This window comes from Salpingoeca rosetta (assembly GCF_000188695.1).
Source record: "Salpingoeca rosetta unplaced genomic scaffold supercont1.1, whole genome shotgun sequence".
Taxonomy (NCBI): domain Eukaryota; class Choanoflagellata; order Craspedida; family Salpingoecidae; genus Salpingoeca; species Salpingoeca rosetta.
The window spans coordinates 1,387,616-1,408,477 of NW_004457740.1; the positions used below are offsets into that span (position 1 = coordinate 1,387,616).

The 20,862-nt window shown below is 56.3% G+C and overlaps 5 protein-coding genes across 5 annotated transcripts in view; 3 read left to right on the top strand and 2 right to left on the bottom strand.

Moving 5' to 3' along the window:
- The first annotated feature begins 167 nt into the window (after nt 1-167).
- PTSG_00317 (uncharacterized protein) lies at nt 168-7,279 on the top strand. Its single transcript, XM_004998811.1, has 11 exons — nt 168-429; nt 705-775; nt 955-1,124; nt 1,325-1,431; nt 1,677-1,806; nt 2,183-5,374; nt 5,598-5,797; nt 5,955-6,017; nt 6,365-6,563; nt 6,751-6,837; nt 7,053-7,279. The coding sequence occupies exons 1-11, from the start codon at nt 173-175 to the stop codon at nt 7,206-7,208; spliced, it is 4,632 nt and encodes a 1,543-aa protein (XP_004998868.1). The 5' UTR covers nt 168-172; the 3' UTR covers nt 7,209-7,279.
- A 446-nt stretch (nt 7,280-7,725) lies between these two features.
- Nucleotides 7,726-11,548, bottom strand: PTSG_00318 (napor protein short isoform). Its single transcript, XM_004998812.1, has 7 exons — nt 11,227-11,548; nt 10,664-10,860; nt 10,356-10,438; nt 10,114-10,162; nt 9,644-9,853; nt 9,242-9,409; nt 7,726-8,437 (listed from the first exon to the last, which is right to left on the bottom strand). Exons 2-7 carry the CDS (start codon nt 10,854-10,856, stop codon nt 8,079-8,081), a joined length of 1,062 nt encoding a protein of 353 aa, XP_004998869.1. The 5' UTR covers nt 10,857-10,860; nt 11,227-11,548; the 3' UTR covers nt 7,726-8,078.
- Nucleotides 11,549-11,718: 170 nt separating this feature from the next.
- PTSG_00319 (aminotransferase class I and II) lies at nt 11,719-14,475 on the top strand. Its single transcript, XM_004998813.1, has 5 exons — nt 11,719-12,045; nt 12,279-12,368; nt 12,552-12,775; nt 13,150-13,485; nt 13,701-14,475. The coding sequence occupies exons 1-5, from the start codon at nt 11,946-11,948 to the stop codon at nt 14,124-14,126; spliced, it is 1,176 nt and encodes a 391-aa protein (XP_004998870.1). The 5' UTR covers nt 11,719-11,945; the 3' UTR covers nt 14,127-14,475.
- A 510-nt stretch (nt 14,476-14,985) lies between these two features.
- Nucleotides 14,986-19,415, bottom strand: PTSG_00320 (TKL protein kinase). The gene is made up of 3 exons (XM_004998814.1): nt 16,250-19,415; nt 15,492-15,925; nt 14,986-15,275 (listed from the first exon to the last, which is right to left on the bottom strand). The coding sequence occupies exons 1-3, from the start codon at nt 19,312-19,314 to the stop codon at nt 15,142-15,144; spliced, it is 3,633 nt and encodes a 1,210-aa protein (XP_004998871.1). The 5' UTR covers nt 19,315-19,415; the 3' UTR covers nt 14,986-15,141.
- Nucleotides 19,416-20,488: 1,073 nt separating this feature from the next.
- PTSG_00321 (uncharacterized protein) overlaps nt 20,489-20,862 on the top strand; it is a 4,179-nt gene continuing 3,805 nt past the window's right edge. Inside the window, exon 1 of the mRNA XM_004998815.1 lies at nt 20,489-20,786. The gene's annotated coding sequence lies outside the window, so the exon portion shown is untranslated. The remainder of the gene's footprint in view (nt 20,787-20,862) is intronic.

A 20,862-nucleotide genomic window follows, 5' to 3' on the forward strand; every position in this document is an offset into this window, starting at 1 on the left:
GTGTGTGTGTGTGTGTGTGTGTGTGTGTGTGTGTGTGTGTGTGTGTGTGTGTGTGTGTGTGTGTGTGTGTGTGTGTGTGTGTGCCTCCGATGACGCTCTCAGCTATCGCCTCTGCTGGCTGGTGTGGTTTGAATTTGCCGCCGCAACAAAATTCAAACAATTCGAAAGCTGTATGGAATCATTCGCCAATCTTCCCAACTTGAAACGGCCAAGCAAGCAACAAGCAGGAAGCAGGCAGGCGAAGATGTCTGCACGACGACGGCCACCGCTTGGTGGCATGAACACGGCCACGGGCCCACCACCGGGCAAGGCGCGCAACACGGTGGCCACCATGTCTCGAGACGACCTTGAAGACGCATACTTGCGTATGAAGGACAAAGTCATGGAGTACAAAACCACGGCAAAGGATGCAGAGACCCAAAACACAAAGTGCGTGATTGATCCGTGTCATGCGCGAGTGTGTGTCATGCGTATCATAAGAGTGTGTGTTTGTGTGTGTTGTGGGTGTGTTGTGTGTGTGTGTGTCATGCGTATCATACGAGTGTGTGTTGTGAGTTGTGTGTGTGTGTTGTGTGTTGTGTGTTGTGTGTGACGTGAGGAAGCACAGGGGCCCTCGCTTGCATGATCCGTTGTCACAATGCTTACATTGGGGATTGGTTCTTGTTGTGTGTCTGCTTTGGTGAACTTTTCCTTTTTGGATGTAGATTGCAAACACAGGTTTCACGGCTCACAAAACAACTGCAAAAGCTGTCAAAGGGGTTCAACGCTCCAGAAGGTCAGCAAGCCTGCCCATGCAACACACACACACACACACACACAAAATATGTACGTGTCTGCACACAAGCTACACGCATCCGCAAACGCTCGCAACAAAGGCTGCTGAGTTAACCCTCACCTTGCTTTGCTGAGTTAACCCTCACCTTGCTTTGCTGATCGCTTCACACATGCGTATAGCCTTTGAGATGGTTGAGATGGAAAACAAAGTTGCGGCGCAGGAAGCGCGCATCGCCCAACTCGAACAGAATAATCAAACACTGCAGCGAAAACTTGCCGTGGAGAAGCAACGGACAGCCGCTTCTGGTTCAAAGCGAAAAGGGTCGTATGCTGGTGTCTCATCTGTTGTGGTACGTCCTGTCTGCGTCTGCATGCCATAGATAGCAACCACAAGACACGCAAGCATGAAGCTCTTCACCAAACCCATTCTCGTACGCACCTGAGGCACTCTGTGCTGGCACCCACAATGGCCAATCCACATCACCACCGCTGACTCTTTGCTGCTGCCCTCACTTCCACTTGACTCCCCCATCCAATTTCAACCAACCAGCGCCGTGAGTCCATGGGTCTGACGCCTGGACGGGAGCAGAAGCTCAAGTCGCGTATCGCGACACTCGAAGATGAGATTGCGCACCTCAAGGCCGACCTCGAGCGAGAGTACGCTGATCCTACACTGGTGGTGGTGGTCGTCGCGGTGGTGCTGTTGTGATGTTGGTGTTGTGGTGACAGCGGTGGTTTCAGCTTTGGGGAGGAGGTGGTCGTGCATATGGCCAAGCTGTTTGCGAGAGGGACAGCAAAGATGTCCTTTAAGGATTCCATACTCTCAAACACATGGTCACGCACACACACACACACACACACACACACACACACACACACACACACACACACTGCGTGTGCAGGAGTACGGCGAGGGCTGCGGCGGAGGCGCTGGTGACGGAACGCGATGGAGAAGTGGAAGAGCTGCAATCCCACGTGGCAGCAGCGGGTCGACGTATCCAAGAACTCGAGACATCCTACCACGAGCTGCTTGTGAGTTGTTTGTTTTGAGATGGCGCCAGGCTGTCAACATGTTTTATGCATACTTGTGCGCTCAACCTATGCACACACATGCACACACATGCACACAGCATGTGCAAACCCCCCTCCCTCACAAAAACACACATACGCATACACACAACATGTGCAAATCCCCCTCCCTCACACACACACACACACACACACACACACACACACACACACACACACACACACACACACACACACACACACACACACACACACACACACACACACACACACACACACACACACACACACACACACACACACACACACACACACACACACGCTCACCTACTTTCACACATACGAACCCTCCTCGCTTACGCACATCACACCACCACAGAAACACAACAAGAAGGCGTCCATCAAGGACGACGTGGAGGTGATCCGCATCAAGCGGGAGCTGCGCGACAAGGCACAGGCCCTGGCCGACCTGGAGAGCAAGTACGAGACGGCATTGCGGCAGATGGAAGAGCTGTCATCCAGCCACGAGCACGCAACATCACAGCTGCGCGACCACCAACAGAAGCTGACACAGAGCATGCAGTCGAATGCAGAGCTCAAGGCCCTGCTGCAAGCAGAAGAGGTGCGAGCGCAGCAGCTGCCACACAAGGAAGTGCAGATCAAGAACCTCAAGGCCGAGATTGAGTCGCTGAAGCAGGCGAACAGGGAGCTGGTGGCGACGGCGTTCGACCAGGAGCGCGAGCGGCAGCACGAGGCAATGCGGCAGGAGATGCAGCGTGCGCTGGATGAGGCGAGGGCGGAAAGAGAGAAAGCAGAGGCAGAGTGCACACAGCTGCGGAGCAAACTGGCAGACGAGACAACAGCGCTGGCGACGAAAACACGCGACTACCGGGAGGCGCACACTGAGCTTCTCAACGCACGTGCCCAGGTGGAGGACTTGCAGGGCAAGCTGCAGTTCTTTGTACGGGAGAGCTCGGTTGACCTGCGAGAGGTGGAGGAGGCGTTGGCGATGGTGCGGCGAAGGCACGATGCAGAGAAGGACAAGGAGGCGCTTGCGTTCCTCCACAAGGTGGATGACGATGATGACGATGAAGATGATGCCAACGGTGATGGTGCTGGTCGTGCCGGGAGAAGAGGAAAGGCGGGAAAACACGACGAGCTGCGAGCGCTGCAGCTGGCGAATTCGGACGCGTATGTGGAGATTGACAAGCTGCGGCGCATGCTGGATCTGGAGCACAGCATCTCGAGCGAGTACAAGCACAAGGTGAGCGACCTTGAGCAGCGGCTGGCGGAGAAGCAGCAGCGACACGACGAGGAAATGACAGAGCTTGCGCAGACGGCCGACACGCGCCTGCATCGCATTCGGCAGCTGGAGCAGCAGCTGCGCGATGTGGCGTACGGTGTGCACCAGGTTCGCATCCGCCGCGGTGAAGGCAAGGCAGGCGACCGTGCCGCTGGTGGCGATGGCGGCGACGGTGAGCAGCACGGCAGGGTCGCGACGACATCGGCACCAGGGGCGGTGCAGTGGCGTGGCGTGGGCGACGCCGCCGCCGCGCAAGGGCCGCGTGATACGGAAACGTTGGGGGATGCCAGCGTGCCCGAGACGCTGGATGTGGCGCGAGGGGACAACGTGTTTGAGATGCACATTGTGCGAGTGGAGGTGAACGAGGATGCTGGTGGTTTGCTGAGCACGAGCGTGCCGGCGCTGTTTGTTTCGTACGACTTCTTCGACTTCCAAACGCAGTCCACCACGGTTCGCGTGGGGATGCGGCCTGTCTTCAACGAGGCGTCCACCTTCCTCGTCACCATGAACGACGTGTTTGTCAAGTACCTGTACAAAGGTGGCATGGTTGCCGAGCTGCACCAGGCCTTTGGCAGCAGCTTCGACACCATCGCCGCCGCCCGTATCAGGTTTACCCCTCTCATCATGGACGAGGCGGGCGCTCGCGGCGAACGTGTGCACATGGCGTGCAAGCTGTTCTCGTTGCGGCACCCGGCCACCGTGCTGGCGACGCTGTACCTGTGGATGCGACTGCACGTGCCCATGGAACGCGCCATGCGGTTGTACAGGCAGCGGCTGCGTGCTGCAGACTTTTTGCAGCAGCCCAAGCACGACGGACGTGGTGACGGTGGTGCTGGTGATGCTGCTGTGAAACATGGGGAAGTACGAGGGCCAGCGGGCGCGTGGGAGCAAGCCGTCGTGGCAAAGCAGGGGACACATGACGTGACGGCGGTTGAGCCTGGCTTGCCGGTGGTCGACAACGCACTCTCCATCTCGATCATCTCTGGTCGATTTGATACCACGGCCGACACGCCACCGTCGCTGTTTGTTGCGTATCAGGTGCTGGCGGAACCTGAATTCAGCACGCGCACGGCACCGCACACGTGGACACCGTCGTTCCACAGCCAGCACACCATTCCCTTCAAGGACACGCCGGAGATGCACACCTTTATTGAGACGGGCGAGCTCGTGCTCATTGTGATTGATGACACGGACGCCAGTGGCAGTGGTGTTGGTGTTGGTGTGGACGAAGATGGGACAACGCTGCGCGATGTCAGTGCACGCCCCACTGCTTCTGCTGCCGTTCACGGCGCTGGCGGCGGTGGTGGCAACGGAGATGAGGCGTCATACTTTGGCGCGTGCCGTGTTGAGTTGCGTCAGCTCTTGTCGGCCCCGACGCACCGCGGCGAGTTTGAAGTTGTCAACGAGGATGGCGCTGTTGTTGGGCAGCTAGTGGTTGCTGTTTCGCTGCACCACATGCTACCCGATGTTGTGAGGCAGGCAGCAGCAAGGGCACCCGAGCTTGGGCATGCACAGGCGGAAGAGTGGCGCAGGCAAGCAAGCGAGTGGCGTGACGAGGCGGCAGTATGGAAGACGGAAGCGCAGCACAACAGGCCGTCGCATGACAGGAGCGATTCCGCTGCTACTGCTGATGCTGCTACTGCTGCTACCGCTGCTGCAGAAGAGCGACAACAACAACAACAACAACAACAACAACAACAACAACAACAACAACAACAACAACAACAACAACAACAACAACAACAACAACAACAACAACAACAACAACAACAACAACAACAACAACAACGTGGGTGGGCCCTTGCATCGGATGTGACCACAGATGACGACGACGGTGATGATGACTATAACGAGGGCGAAGATGGTAGTGGGCGTGACCACAGTCACGATCATGTCAACGCTCCGCCAGAGACCCAGTCACAGCGGGAGCGCAGGATTGTTGCCGCGATTATGGGAGAAGAGAGCGAGCGTGGTGATGGGGAGGATGGTGGTGCCGGCGACGACAATGAGGAGATGGGGGTGCACGCTGGAGAGATGGCTGAGACACAACAACAAGAACACATGGCCGACGTTGGGGAGCACGAGCGAGAACACGACCAAGCGGTACCGGGAGAGCAACGGGTACATGAACAACAACAGGAAGAACAGCGACAACAGGAGGAGCTACAGCAACAACAGCAGCAACAAGAGACGAAGGAGGAAGAGCATGCCGACGAGGATATACCAAACATTGGGCAAGCCACCGGGGAGTTTGGCACAACTGACAATGTCCGTATGCACAACAAGAATCAGTATTGTGTGTGTGTGTGTGCGCGAGAGCGTCGTGTTTGTTTGTGCGTGTGTGTGTATGTTTCTCTCTGTGTGCGTCTCTGTGTCTCTGTGTCTGTGTTTGTCACTCCGCGTCTCTCTGTGCCTCTCTCTCTCTTTCACACTCTGTGGTGACGTTGCTCGCACCTGCCCACCCTTGTTCACGCTACTGCTGTCACATCAGGTGAGTTCGAAGCTGCTGTCTGGCACGCCGCCTCTATCCTCAGATGGGCATTCCCGAGCATCGACAGGCATGTCGCTTTCGCCAACAAACACGCTGGGGACAGACACCACCGCCTCGTCGTCATCAAAGGAGCGCACGGGTGGCAAGAAGAAGACGGTGTCAGTGTCGCAGGCGCCGCCCATGTCCATTCAAATTGCAGGGTACGTGAACTGAACTGCGTCTGTGATGGTTTCATGCTCACGCACACGCACACTGTTGCTCAGTCACTCTCTCTGGCTTACACATGCACACACACACACACGCATGCACACACACACACATACACACACACACACACACGCACACACACACACACAGACTCGTGTTCCCGGAATCGTCGGTGGTGTACAAGCAACCGCCTGGGACATTTCTCTATGTCAGGTGAGTTCACTAGATAGAGAGCTGTTTCGCCAACAGCTCAGAGTGATTGTGTGTGGTTGGTTGTGCATAGTGTTGCGCGCAGCGTGGCTCCTTGCGACGCCATGGGCACCCCATCACATTGCCAATGATCTCATCATCGCGTTTCACACTTGCTTGTGCGAAAGTTGTCTTCTGCTGCTGTTGCTGCTGTGACTGTTGTTGTTGCTGTTGCTGTTGCTGTTGCTTTTCGTTTCTTAACTTCTACTCCTCTCCAATCTCTTTCATTCTACCCTTCTCTCCATTCTCCACAACCTTTTTGTGCTCTTCGCTCCATCATCCCGACACCTGCCACCCCATGCCCTACACAGCTACGAGTTTCTCGGCCTGCTCGGAGATCAGCGCCTGGAGACGCCTGAATCGCTGCCGATCCCGCCAGCCAACACGATTGTTCCCTGCGACCACGTGAACCGGTTTTTCTTCGACGGCCGCGCCGCAGAGGGCACAGATGTGGCTGACAAGTCCATCGTCAAGGGACTCAAGGCTCTGGCGAAGAGCATCAAGGCAAAGGTGCGTCTCGTCGGTTGCGGAGTGGGGGGGGGGGGTGTTTGCTTGTGACTTCATACACCAACTCATGCCCGTCTTTGAACCCGTTTCCCCCTCATCCACCCATCTACCCATCCTCTGACATGCTTGATGTTGTTGTGATGCACGCGACGCACGTTGGCTTTGCTTGATTGTGTTCCGATGCACGCAGGCCTCTGCGCTGGTCCAGTTTGAGGTCGTTGTTGTTGGCGACGATCTCTGTGATGCCATTGGCGTTGCCACAATCGACGTTGCTCAGGTACCCTTACACAGACAGGCAGACAGACAGACAGACAGACAGACAGACAGACAGACAGACAGACAGACAGACAGACAGACAGACAGACAGACAGACAGACAGACAGACACACACACACACTACACACACACATACAAAGACACACACACAGACACATACACACATACACGTCAAATACACACAAATAACACCCACAACCAAACCATACTTGGCAGTTGTACATGGCAAACCGGGATCTTGACGACGAGCAGCTGCCCATCTTGGCTATGAACAACCCTGGCGTCTGCGTTGGCCACATCCTTCTCTCCACTCGCCTCATGGATACACTCAACTTTCTCCTCCCAAACACGCGCAAGAAGCTTCGTTCGTGAAGCTGGCGCTCATACGCAAAGTTAGCTTAACTGAACCTCCCAACCTCTGTGTGTGTGTGTGTGTGTGTGTGTGTGTGTGTGTGTGTGTGTGTGTGTGTGTGTTTGTGTGTGTGTGTCTCTCTCTCTCTCTCTCTCTCTCTCTCTCTCTCTCTCTCTCTCTCTCTCTCTCTCTCTCTCTCCCTCTCTCTCTCCCTCTCTCTCCCTCCCTCCCTCCCTCCGCTCTCTGTGCTCTTGTACACGTTTGTTACCGACAGTGTTCGTACATGAACCACCATTGCAGGCACTACTTCATCTGTGCATATTCACGCCGTCTTCATGCCATGTACATTTCAACGTTATCTTGATGAGCGTGTGGGTTTGTTTACGCAGCCAATCAACATACCCCCTCCCCTCTCTCTTGTGCACACACGAGAACCACTCACAGGCATGTGTGCCTTTTGTCCCTCCCCCCTCCCCGCATTACAAACATAAAAAGGCAAGGGAACCAGCATCATGCATTTGTCGTTCGGTTGTCGAAGGCTTTTGCTTTTGTATTGGATCTCTCAATCGCGCGGCAGCTGGGGGTCGTGTATGTGTGCGTGTTTGGTGTCACCCCCGTGAGCGGATACAGTCCACCTCGCAGCACTCCTCAGTCCACAACGACACAGCAAGCAGACACATGAACAACAGCAACCGTACACAGCCCACACACGTCGTCGAAGCAACACAGAACAAGGAACAACAACAAGACACGCGACGACAGCGGGTAAAGGGGCCACGCGCACTTGGAGCTCACAGTGCCGCATGTTAGTCAGTCAACCAGAGACAAGTTGAGGAGGGAGCGAGGAAAGGCGCGCTGGTGAGGTTGAGAAGGGGGAGTGGCGATGACGCTCAGTAAGGGGCGTTCTTGGGGCGCTTGAGCTGGACCTTCAGGCGCTTGCCGCCAATCTGGAAGCCGTTCATGGCCTGGATGGCAGCCTGGGCAGACTGGGGGTTGTCGTACGACACAAAGCCGAAGCACTTGCTCTGGCCCGTGTACTTGTCAACAAAGACCTTGGAGCTGATGACGTTGCCAAAGGACATGAAGGTAGCGGCGAGCGAGTGGTCGTTCAGCTCCTGGGGCAGGTGGTAGATGAAGAGGTTGGAGTTGGGCGGGCCCTCCTTCTGCGGGGCGCGGGCGGCGCCGCCATATGGGGCCTGCGCGTACGGCTGCTGGCCAAAGCCGGCACCTGGATACCACTCAGCATCAACTACATGCGCGGACGAAAAAGATGCACACAGAACGACATACACGCAACCACAAACGGACAGAAATACACACACACACACGCACAAAAACAGACACAGACAAACACACAAGACAAGACGCACATACAAACACAGGTACCACCATATGTACAGACACAACAACGACAACGATGTGTACACAAACAGGACGACCGAGGAACAAAAAACAGCAACCGAGGCCACGCAACACCACCAACCACAAACCACGCACGCGCCATAGAGAGCGAAGAGGCAAGCAAGCCAGGGATGGAGCAACGAAATTGAACAAAACGAAGACAGGAATGGAGGGTAATGGGCAGAGCAAGGGGCGGAGGAAGCACAAGGGGCAAGCAACGAGGGATTGAGGCATGTAGCAGCCAACAAAAGCCGGTCGCACTCGTGGACGCATCCAGTGGTGGGCACAGAAGGAAAACCCCCAGGAACGAACGAGCGAGCAGCCAATAAAACAGAGAGTGTGAACGCGCACCAGCCGCGTCAAGCCAGCCACCAAACATATTCCTTGGCGCCACACGACTGACACGATCACCAGCAACTCATACAACAATAACAACACAAACAACTTAAACTTAAACAACAAAACAGCAACTGATAGGACCCTGAATGTTGCAACGAGCCAAACAGACAAAGAAACGGCACAAACAGAAAGGAACGCCACTCAAGACAGCCAAGAGAGTGGTGTGGCGGGCGTGGTGGTGGTGGTGGTGGCGGCGGCAGCGGCGGGCGACGGTTGCGAGAACACCGCGCGGAAGCAAGGCACGATCACCTACCGTTGAACTGCTGGACGCCGTACATTGCCTGGGCCATGTCCTGTGCGCCAAACATGGCGTTGGGTGGGAAGCCGTACATGCCCATGGGCGGCATCTGGCGCTGCATGCGGCGCTGCTGCTTCTGCTTCTCTGTGTCAGCAATCTTCACAACCATGGGCGCGCGGCAGCCTGATGCGCGCGTGTGCGTGTGTGCGTGTGCGTGCACATGTTGTGCAAGTGAGGGGGTGAGGATGTCTGGGCTGGCCAAGCAAGCAGTCACATTGCTCTACATAGACACACACACACACACTCACGCACACATGCACGTATACACACAGACAGAAACGAAAAGCGTGGTGAAATCAACAATCAACCGCACCCACGCAACAAGCGCAGGGTGCAAGGCGGTTAGGCTAAGCGCACCCTCCATGGTGGTGCTGTTGTGAAGCTTGGCAATGGCCTGGTTAGCGGAGCCAGCGTTGGTGTACTTGACAAATGCGCAGCCCTTGCTCTGGCCCTCGGGGCCAATGAGGACGTTGACGCTCTCAATCTCGCCAAAGGGGCGGAACATGGCCTCGAGGTCGGCCTCGGTGCATGTCTTGGAGATCATGCCAACAAACAGCTTGCGGTCATCTGAAAAAAAAATTCAAACAAAAAAAAAGTACAGCGAAGCGCGGGCATGGGGCGAACCGGTGAGTGAGAAAAGGCAACAAAGAACACAAGAGCGTGGCAGCGAGCACAGCAACACCGAAAACTCCACACACACACACACACACACACACACACACACACACACACACACACACACACACACACACACACACACACAAAACACAGACGCAAACACACAACAAAACGGACCACTGAAGCACAAATTGCAGAGGGAAACACACCACCACGCTGCTCGCTGTCCGCAATCTTGACTTGCATGGGGTTGGCCATCTACACGGACAACATCGACAAAACGAATCGTGGTCACCATGAGAACAAAACCCAAAACTTTTGAGAGGTTGCCGCACGATCTGACGCACAGAGCGTGCTCACCACATGCACGACACACAAGAGTGCTCACCCCTCGCACACAAAAAAGCACACACATACGCACAAAACAAAGGAACGGTGTGATGGAACGTACGGTGGGAAGAGTACGCTTCTCGTGGAGATCAGCAATGGCGCTCAGAGCAGATTGGCGGGAGCAGAAGGTCACGAAAGCGCAGCCTGCGAAACAAAAACAAAGCAAAGCAAGTTGGTGTGAGCCAGGCGATACAAACAATACAAGTTGAGACCACACGGCGAGAAAGACGGCGCAACAACATGAAATGCAGCATGCACGCATGCACGCATGCGCAGTACACCACGAACGACTGAAGCGACCGACGGCACAAACAAGCACACGCACAGACAGCCAAACCCATGCACACACATGCAGCCAGCCAGACTTGCCTCGGGACTCGCCGGTCATCTTGTTCTTGAGGATCATCATGTCATGGATGGCACCATAGGGCTGGAGAAGGGCAGTCAACTGCTCCTCGCCATAGGACTTGGGGAGCTGGCCAACAAAGAGCTTGATGGCATCCTCGTCCTTGGGAGGGGGCATGGTGGCCGGGGTTGTGACGGGAGGGGCAGCGTCAGTCATGTTCCTGTCCATGGAACAAATCAAACAGCGATGACACGTTGGCGGGTGGCATAATAAAGACATGAGTTTGATTCATATGGTCTCGTTTCCGTCAATGTGGAAGAGCCGGCACGCGGAGCAAAGATGCACGGTGACGCGAATGCGGACAACGACATGCAGCAGCAAGGAAGCAACTGGCGATGGGCGACCAAGAGGGCGGACGCACGAGGAAGGGAGAAGGGCTTGTGTCGAGAGGCAACACATGCAAATGCACACATACCCACACACGTGAACAGAGGCACATGCACAGACGCCCGCTCACACAAGCCCCATACACCACACAACGAAGTCTGATCAAACGACGCCACCGCGCAGTGGCACGCGAACGTACGTTTGTTAGAACAAAGGTAAGGCGACGACGACGACGACGACGACGGAAGTACGAAACGGTACACGGAACCGACGCGACGAAGATCACGGGAGACCAACAGCGAGACGAAAGCGGGGGAAAGGCCGAAGACGACGACGTACACGACACACGACACAAGACAAGACAAACGAAGCACACACACCACAAGGTGACACGAAGCACACGAGACAAGGAGGAAGATGAGAGAGAAGACCAGCAAGAGGGAAAAAGGCACAAAAGCCAGAGCAAGCGGGAAGCGCTTTTTGCGCCTGCTGCTTGTGCTTCTTTTGGTCGCGTGTCCATGCCTCTCTATCTTTTTGTGGAAGGACAATCAGTGCGTGTCGTTCATGAAATTTCAGCACGCCAAACGTCCTGAGTCAGCATTTCTTCGGCCAGCAAGGACAGCGAGCAACAACACCACCAAGCGAAGCAAAAAGGGTGTGTGGTGTGGTTTGATTGGATGTGAGATGTGGCGGGTGATTGGAGGACAACGACGACGCGCTGCTGCCTCTGCTGTTTTCGGTGCTGCCAGTGTCAGAGAGGGCTTGGTGCGACCACCATTCACGCAAGCTAGTGTACATGCGCTGGGGACAGCGGGAGCAGCAGCGGGAGCAGCGGGAGCAGCAACAGCAGCAGCAGCAGCAACAGCGGGAGAGAACCGACAGTGGACTCAGCACGTTCGAGGAGTGCATACGACAGCCATGAGCAGCAACAAAGCAGCAGACCTATGGATGGAGGTGATTGCCCTTGGCAAGCAACCAGGCGTCACAGATCTCAGCCAAGGCTACCCTGACCTCCCAGGTGCACAATTTGTCATGTGTGTGTGTGTGTGTGTGACGGGGAGGGCAAGCCGGGACTTGGGCGTGTGAGGGACACACGTGGGTCTCGCACGACCATGCACCTAGAGGATTTGTGCTGCACCCCAACAAGCTTTCCCTCCTCCATTGTTGTACGAACGTCAGGTCACTTCACTTTACATGCACATGACATCACTTTCCTCATGCTGTTTTTGTTTGTTTGTTTGTTTGTCACAGGTGACCGCAAGGCACGCGAACTTGCTGCAGACATCATCCTCAATGGCGCCGAGGATGACTTTAGCGTGAACCAGTACTCCCCAGCCATTGGTGTGTCACATCAACTCACGCTTGGCAACCCTTTCCCGCTTCTTTCCACATTCACCCATTCACCCATTCACCCATTCACCCATCCATCATCCCCATTATCATGAGCTCATTTCTGGGTTTATGCTGCTCCCCCCCCCTTCCCGGGTGTGCGTGCCCATCCACGGTCTGCTCATGCGATGCCAGGCGTGCCGCAACTGCGTGAGGCGCTGGCCCGCTTCTACACGGCATGGTATGGCGAGAGCGCTACATATGACCCGGACACCGAGGTCTGTGTTGCAACCTCGGGCACCGAGGCGCTCTACGCCGCCACCCAAAGCCTGCTCAAGCCTGGCGATGAAGTCATCATCTTCGAGCCTTACTTTCCATGGTATCTCCCGCACCTGGAACAGGCACATGCCGTTCCCAAGGTACGTCCTTCGCTTGTGTTTGTGTGTGTGTGTGTGTTTGTGTGTGTGTGTATGTTTGTGTGTGTGTGTGTGTGAGTGTGTGAGTGTGAGTGTGAGTGTGAGTGTGTGCATATACTTCCTGTGTTGTACTTCCTCTGAGCGTGTCTCCGTCTCTGTTTATTCATCTCTTGGTTTTGGATTTGTCCGTCCGCCTCTTTGCAAACCCACCTGCCCGCTTACCAATATGCCCATCGGAACATCCGCACAAACGAACACACAAACACACACACACACACACACACGCATGCACACATGCACACATGCACACATGCACACACACACACGTGTACACTCAAAATCACTCATCAACAACACCTATCACGTGTGCCGTGCAGGTTGTGCGGCTGTCACCGCCCAACTTTGCACTGACGGAGGAAGCATTGGAGCAGGCTGTCAGTGAGAAGACACGCATGATCATCAGCAACACCCCGCACAACCCAACAGGCCGCGTCCTCACGCAGGCAGAGCTGGAAGCAATCGCCTCCGTGTGCCGCAAGCACAACCTCATTGCGCTCTCTGACGAAGTGTACGAGTGCGTTGTGTTTGGCGACCACACGCACCGCCGCCTTGCGGACCTACCTGGCATGCGCGAACGCACCCTCACCCTCGGCAGCGCCTCCAAGATGTTCTCCCTTACGGGCTGGCGCATTGGCTGGTGGACCGGCCCCAAGGTGATTTTGTGTGTGTGTGTGTGTGTGTGTGTGTGTGTGTGTGTGTGTGTGTGTGTGTGTGTGTGTGTGTGTGTGTGTGTGTGTGATTGTGTGATCGTGTGTGTGCGCGCGCGTGTGTATGTGTGTGTGATCGTGTGAGGGTTGCAGTGCTCAAACGACTCTGTTACTCACACGTATTCACACACCCCATGTGCGCTCGTGCACCTGGTGTACAGGAATGGATTGCTGCGATTGCGAAGAAGAAGTCTTTCTGCAGCTTCTGCGCACCAACGCCGCTGCAGCACGCTGTTGCTGGCGCCCTTGACGCAACATCCAAGGAGCAGATGGCCGAGGTGGCACGCCTCTTTGAAGCAAATGCAAAGGACCTCAGCGCCAGCTTGACGGCGATGGGCCTGGATGTCACGAACGTGGAGGGCGGGTATTTTGTCATTGCCGACGTGCGATCCACAGGCATGGATGCAATGACGTTCTGCAAATGGCTCGCGGCCCACAAGCACGTGGCGTGTGTCCCGCTGTCCCTCTTCTCCACGGACCCATCCGACCCACACCTGTCAACGCTCGTCCGCTTTGCCATCTGCAAGAAGCGCGAAACCATCCACACTGCGTGCCAGAAGCTCAACGCGCCCGCGCCATCCTCCTAACCGTTCACACTCACGCAGGTCAACCCACATGCACACAAGCTATGTCTCTCACAATGACTCGTTACAACGATGCACGTGTGAGGCGCCCATTGCCGTGGTCCAGCGTTGTGTAATCAACCTTGTTGTTTCTCCCTCGTTCCCGCTGCCCTCGTTTCTCCTCTCGTCTTTTCCCCTGGTCGTTCGTTTGATCCATCCATCCATACACCCATCCATCCATCCATCCATTCACCCATCCCTCCACCCGTCCCTGTCCTTCCCCCTTCCTCCTCTTCCATCGCTTTCAGCTGCCGCAACCACAAGCGCCCTCACTGTTGTCGTTACCACACTTCATAAACAACTCTTTCAGCGCGTTGTCAGCCCCATCCTTTCGATGGCCTCATGCATCTCAACATTTGTTGGCGTTTTACAATTTTTGACTCCCGAACTACACAACAGAGCTGCGTCGCTTCTCCACACACACACACACACACACACACACACACACACACACACACACGACACACACACACGACACACCGCACACACACACACACTACACACACAACACACACACACACTTAGGCTAACCCAACGCAACGCTTATAGAGTACTGTACACGCGGCTAGAATGCTCCGGAGATGGTACTCCATGGCTGCCGGCATAGCGACAAATGTTATCCTAAGGTATCGCGGCGAGAATACTTTTTTGACCACTGATGCCTTAACAGCCCGGCCCAACGAGTCTTTTGCCACAACGAATCCCTGTCGTGAAAACTTAGCGTCTACAGGACTGTTAGATCGTCGTGCGTTACTCATTACCCGATCTTTTGCCGGTCCAAAAACTCCGACTCGCGCTCCGCTTACACACACACACACACACACACACACACACACACACACACACGCACGCACACACACAGACACACTGCACTACACACTACACTACACTACACAAACACACACACACACACCCGCGCGCAAACATGCCATCGACAACAAAGCACCGTGCACTAATCAGCTATGATGTTGCAGCGGCTTCACGCGGTGGATGACTGCACGCTGCGTGAACGCAGGCCCGTGTGCTCGAGGCGGGCAAACGTGGGCCGCTCGCTTGGGTCCTGCGCCATGCACCGCAGACTCAGCTCCTCAAACCACCCGTCGCACAGCCCATCTGCATGATGATGGTGATAGTGATGGTGACGATGATGGTGATCACGAAATGGGCGTGAGAATGCAATGGCCACACTCCACGTAAAACCTTCCACATGAGCTGTCCCGTTTTCACAAAGACACGCACGTATACACACACACACACACGTACACACACACACGTACACACACGTACACACACACACACACACACACCACAGCGCGCATACACACACACCTGGAAAGTTGAGCCGCTTCCCCTGTGCCAGGAGGTCGTGCAACACAGCCATGAGCGGGCCACGGAAGTCGCCCCCTTTCTCCTGCTCAATCAAGTCTGGCACACGCTGTGTCGCCACCTCCCACATCAGCACGCCAAAGCTGAACACGTCTGCCTTGGCGTTGTACTTGTCGCCCAACAGCACCTCCGGCGCCATGTACAGCGGCGTCCCCACGCCCGCCGTCATCGTCATGCTCGGGTTGATCGTCGCGGTGCCCACTGCCTGCGAGTACTCCAGGTCATCATGAACGGGCAGTGGCGTGAGTGCTGTCGTGGCCGCTGATGTATGCGCGCGCTTGGAGGTGCCACCCGCGAGGCACTGGCGAATGGATCCAAAATCCGTAATCTTGGCTCGCAGGCGCGATGACACCAGCACATTCCCGCTCTTCAGATCTCTGCAGTGCATGCATGTGTGTGTTGTGTTGTGTTGTGTGTGTATGTGTGCGTGCATGAGTTGAGGGTGTTCATGAATGCGTGTGTGTGCGTGTGTGTGAGAGAGTGTGATGGCAACGAACTGCAATAATATCACATCAGATTGCATTGTTTAGGTACACACACACGCGCGCGCAGCCTCTTTCTTTCTCACACACACACACACACACACACACACACACACACACACACACACACACACACACACACACACACACACACACACACACACACAAGCAGACCACCCCCATCCCCCAAACACCTACCCCTCCCCTTCGTACACAAACCTGTGCGCTTGGTCGAGGCTGTGGATAAAGGCCATCCCGCTCGCAACATCACGCAGCAGTCGCAGCTTCAACTCCCACACTGTGTTCACCCCATCACTGGTGTCATCACTTGCATCAACATCCTGGTTCATCTCCACCAACGCTTTCTCCATGTCCTTTCCCAGCAGGTCCTTGAGTGACCCCATGGCCACAAACTCCAGCACCAGGAACGGGCTGCCGTTGGGGTCTGTGCCCGCGCCAAAGAAGCGCACCACGTGCGGGTGCCGTGTCCGTTGCAAGAACTCCACCTCCTTCTCAAACTCAACCACCGTGCTCTCATCAAACATCATCACACCTTGCTGCAGCACTTTGACTGCCACCGTTACCGTGTCCCATTGTGCCTTGAACACCACACCAAACGCACCCGCAGCCACACGCTTGATCATCCTCAGCTCACCGTACTCAATCTCCCACGCCTTCTTCAGCGCCATCACTTCTTCGTCCCTCTCCACCAGCAGCTGCTTGTGCAAGTCTTCGCTGAGCCACAGCCTGTGGTACCGGCGGTACATCCACACCATGGCCAGCCCCAGCGCAAGGCCGCCAATCACAGAGCCGGCAGCAATGCCCGGGATGTTTGGTCGGTCAAGCACACACCGCCCTCCACCCGTCTTCTTGTATCCGCGGGCACACGTGCACTCGAAGAAGTACGAGAGTTCCTGTGCGGAGACGGTTGGGTTGATGTCGGGCCGCAGCACGGTGTTGGTGAGGCGAAGGTTGCACGTGATGCTCGCGCCTTCGAGCTGGAACAGCGGCGGGCTCTCGCGAGAGTGCGGCACGGTCACCTGGTCTGCAAACAGAAACGTCTCCGAGGAGAGCACGGTGATGTCACGCGTGACGGGCGTGAGAAGCGAGGGCCGGTCGAGCCAGTCTGTTTCCGACAGGTCCAGCACCAGCACGTGACGCAGGCACTGGCGCAGCATGGCGTGCGCTGTTGCTGGCGTCTCGAACAGGGGCACGTGCAGGCGGCGTGCGAACAGCATGGTGCTGCCCCACGCCCGGCAGATGGTGTTGGTGGGCTGGATGCGCGTGCCGCTGATGTCGAGGATGTCCACGCTGGGGACAGCGAGGTGGGTGAGCTGGGGGCAGTCGGACACGTTCAAGTGCCTCAGGTTGGATGGGATGGTGACGGATGTGAGCTGCGGGTTGTCTTGCAGAAGCACAGTTGCTTGTGGAAACTGCGGACAGAGGGTGATGGAGGTGAGGGAGGTGCCAACCAGCTGTAGCTCGCGCGTGCCAAACAGGAGCAGGCTGCACAGCTCGTCGTCTGTCATCACGCTTGAGTCCAGCCCGGGCCACCCAAGATGGAGGGTCTCCAGCTGCACTGACGTCCCTCGCTGCTCGGGCTCGCGTGTCGTGTCATCACCATCATCATCATCATCATCATCATCATCATCATCGTCAGCAGCACCGCTGGCAGAGAGGCGCCGCTGGTGTTGCAGGAGTGCTGTGATGACGCTTTCGCTGTTGATGCCTGCAAGCAAGAGCGTGCGAAGGCGGTGGCCCTGCCAGGGCTCGAGCTGCGCCGTGTCAAGCGTGGCCCTGGCGCGCGATGGCGTGTTTGGGCCGGCGTCAAACTCCAGCACATTCACAAACTGCTGTCGCAGCAGGCTGGTGAGGTCGATGTGCGCAATGCGGTGGCGGCGAACGCGCAGGGTGGCCAGCTGGGGCAGGTTTGAGATGTCGGGGCACGTGGTGATGGGGTTGTCGCTCAGGTCAAGCTCACGCAGGTTCTGCAGGTTCATGACGGTGCTGTCAAAGGCGGAGAGGCGGTTGTGGCTGAGCAGCAGCGCGCGCAGCTGTGTTGGTGCTGCGCCGCCGCCAAGGAAGCCGAGCGAGGTGAAGCTGTTGTGGGTCAGGAACAGCATGGTCAGCTGGTGGCTGTTGCGGAAGATGGTTGACGGGAGGTGGCTGAGGCTGTTGCCCTCCAAATGCAGGAGGCGGAGTGTGGTGCAGTTCGCGAGGGTATCCTCATGCAACGCACTGATGGCGTTGTCGTCGAGGAGAAGGTCCCACAGGTTTTGGGTGTTTGCAAGCACGGCCGGGTGCAGGGTGGTGAGGCGGTTTCCAGCCAGGGTTAGCAGCGTCATGCGGGTGAGCGAGTCGAAGGCGGTGGGCGGGATGGAGGTCAGCTCGCACGCGTGCAGGCGGAGCGCGTCGAGGCGCGAGAGGGCGGCGAAGAGCGTCGGTGGGATGGCGCGAAGGCCTGTCACGGCGAGCGACAGGAAGCCCAGGTCCGGCACGTGCTTGAACGTGTCTGGGTGCAGGTGGCGGATGGGGTTGATTTCCATCCACAAGAGAAGCAGGTTCGACAGGTGCCGGAAGAGCCCGCTGTCCACGGTGGTTAGGGTGTTGGCGGAGATGTCGAGGGTGATCAAGCGCGTCAGGTTGCCAAACGCCCCAGGCTCCATCGCCGTGATGTGGTTTGTGTCCAGCAGCAGCTCCTCCAAGCTCGTGAGCGGCGCAAAGACATCGCGCGGAATGTACTCGATGTTGTTGTAGCTGAGCCCAAGCGTGATGAGGCGTGTCATGGACGCGAGCAGGGATGGCCGGATGGTGGTGAGGGCGTTTTCGTCCAGGTACAGGGCGGTGAGCTGTGACGCTTGCGCAAACCTGGTGGTGTTGACGTCCACCAGGTTGTTCCTGCTCAGGTCGAGCGCGTCCAGCTGCGTGAAGGCGTTGAGCCAACTCATGCTGAACACGGCCGTGTTGTCCAGGCCGTGGATGGTGAGGTCCTGCACACCACCCCACACGCCGTTTGCAAGCACCCAACGCAGCGTCTGCCCGGTGATGAGCCCCGTCATCCACACGTGCGTGGTGTTGGCGGTGGCCTGCTGCAAGCGCTCACGCTCCCTCGGTGAGACGGAGAAGAGGAACGTGTCAAAGTGGATGGTGAGGAAGCCCTCCATGCTGGCTCCTTGGCAATCGCCCCGCATGAGCTGGGTCAGGAAGCACTTGTTCAGGTACTCGTCCACGTGCGCCTCAGGGGTGGGATCGAACCCAGCAATGCGCTCATGAAAGAACGTCATGCCATCAACGTCACGACGGCTTCTCCTCTCTGGCTGATCACCTGGTACAGATGGCGACGATTGTTGTTGTTGTTGTAGTTGTTGTTGTAGTTGTTGTTGTAGTTGTTGTTGTAGTTGTTGTTGTTGTTGTTGTTGTTGTTGTTGTTGTTGTTGTTGTTGTTGTTGTTGTTGTTGTTGTTGTTGTTGTTGTTGTTGTTGGCGGTGAAACAAAAGGCGGTGTCGTTGGCGTTGACAGTGGGCAGACGAAGCCTTGCCTTGGATGGCACGACACATGGACGAGATTGTGGGTTCGGGCTGCTGTTGGGCTGCTGATGGTGCGTGACGGGATCCTCTCGCCTGTGGAACAGGCGGAGGCAGCGATGGGGGACCTTCGACAAGCGCTTCATCAGCGACGCCGCTGAGAGTCGGCATGGTGCGTGCTGCTGCCGCTGCTCCTGTCTGCGCAGTTGAAGCCGGGTCAAGGGCCGCATTTGCGCTTGTGTTGGTCTCGGTGACTTGGCAGCCATGCTCCTGCATCAGCTCACGAATCGGAGCCAGCAGTGCTTGAGCATCTGGTACAGAAAAAGGAGGGAGATGAGACGGCAGCACAAGCGTCTCCAGTTTGTCTAATGAGGCAGCGACCTGTTCACACACCATGGATTGGCCATGATGAACCGTTCTTTGATGCATCTGTCATTGCGTGTGAATGTGAGTGAGTGAGTGTGTTTGAGTGAGTGAGTGAGTGTTTGAGTGAGTGAGTGAGTGAGTGACGTGACATGAGGGAGTACAAGACTGCTGCTCAATGCGTTTCACACTGGACTGTAATCTCTTGCCCCCTCCCCCCCCTCTTGTTTCCAACACACACACACACACACACACACACACACACACACACACACACACACACACACACACACACAATCTCACATGACCATGCAACGGGGCAGCACGTAGCGTACCTCCTTGGGTCCACTGTCAGCACCAACACCATCATCATGATCATCGTGATGCTGCTGAGCAGCGACGACGACATGCGCAGGTTGGAGAAGAAGGAGCAGCAACAGGAGCGCAGCTCCACCACGCAGCGACAGCATCGTCGTTGTTTTCGACACCACAAACTGCATTTTCTCGTCACGCTCTTCCCAGCTCTTCAACGCCACTATGGGCTGACGAACGCTGCCAACACAAACGGCAGCGCCAAACACGCACCACACACACCAGCTTTGCTTCTTCTTGCTCTCCCACACACGACGCACTCACTCCGCTCACACTCATTGTTTCGCTTGCACCTGCCTACCTGCACACCATTGATCCAACAAGAACAGCGAACGCAGCAGACAGCGCACTCACCTTCGCAGCAACACCAGTCGAGTCGCAGTCGTTGTTCGCTGTTAACAAACGGTAGCAGCCACCATTTGTGCTTGTTTACTTGAACTTCTTCGTCCGCTTCCTCTGCTCTGAACCGCGGTTCTTCACCCATCCGATACGATACGGTCAGCCACATTACGCGTCAACGTCTGCTCGTTCCACCCCTTTGCTCTATCACACACACACACACACACTCAGTCA

Excerpts from the sequence above, each read along its gene's own strand:
- PTSG_00319 (XM_004998813.1), top strand. The coding sequence starts at position 11,946 with ATGAGCAGCAACAAAGCAGCAGACCTATGGATGGAGGTGATTGCCCTT. Across the intron at positions 12,046-12,278 it reads AGGCTACCCTGACCTCCCAG|GTGACCGCAAGGCACGCGAA; the intron begins GTGCACAATTTG and ends TGTTTGTCACAG. Across the intron at positions 12,776-13,149 it reads AGGCACATGCCGTTCCCAAG|GTTGTGCGGCTGTCACCGCC; the intron begins GTACGTCCTTCG and ends TGTGCCGTGCAG.
- PTSG_00320 (XM_004998814.1), bottom strand. The coding sequence starts at position 19,314 with ATGACGTTCTTTCATGAGCGCATTGCTGGGTTCGATCCCACCCCTGAG. Across the intron at positions 15,926-16,249 it reads AGCCTCGACCAAGCGCACAG|AGATCTGAAGAGCGGGAATG; the intron begins GTTTGTGTACGA and ends CATGCACTGCAG. Across the intron at positions 15,276-15,491 it reads GAAGCGGCTCAACTTTCCAG|ATGGGCTGTGCGACGGGTGG; the intron begins GTGTGTGTGTAT and ends ATCATCATGCAG.
- PTSG_00318 (XM_004998812.1), bottom strand. The coding sequence starts at position 10,856 with ATGACTGACGCTGCCCCTCCCGTCACAACCCCGGCCACCATGCCCCCT. Across the intron at positions 10,163-10,355 it reads AGAAGCGTACTCTTCCCACC|ATGGCCAACCCCATGCAAGT; the intron begins GTACGTTCCATC and ends TTGTCCGTGTAG. Across the intron at positions 9,410-9,643 it reads CAACAGCACCACCATGGAGG|GCTGCCGCGCGCCCATGGTT; the intron begins GTGCGCTTAGCC and ends CGCGCGCATCAG.
- PTSG_00317 (XM_004998811.1), top strand. The coding sequence starts at position 173 with ATGGAATCATTCGCCAATCTTCCCAACTTGAAACGGCCAAGCAAGCAA. Across the intron at positions 1,807-2,182 it reads CATCCTACCACGAGCTGCTT|AAACACAACAAGAAGGCGTC; the intron begins GTGAGTTGTTTG and ends ACACCACCACAG. Across the intron at positions 6,564-6,750 it reads CGAAGAGCATCAAGGCAAAG|GCCTCTGCGCTGGTCCAGTT; the intron begins GTGCGTCTCGTC and ends CGATGCACGCAG.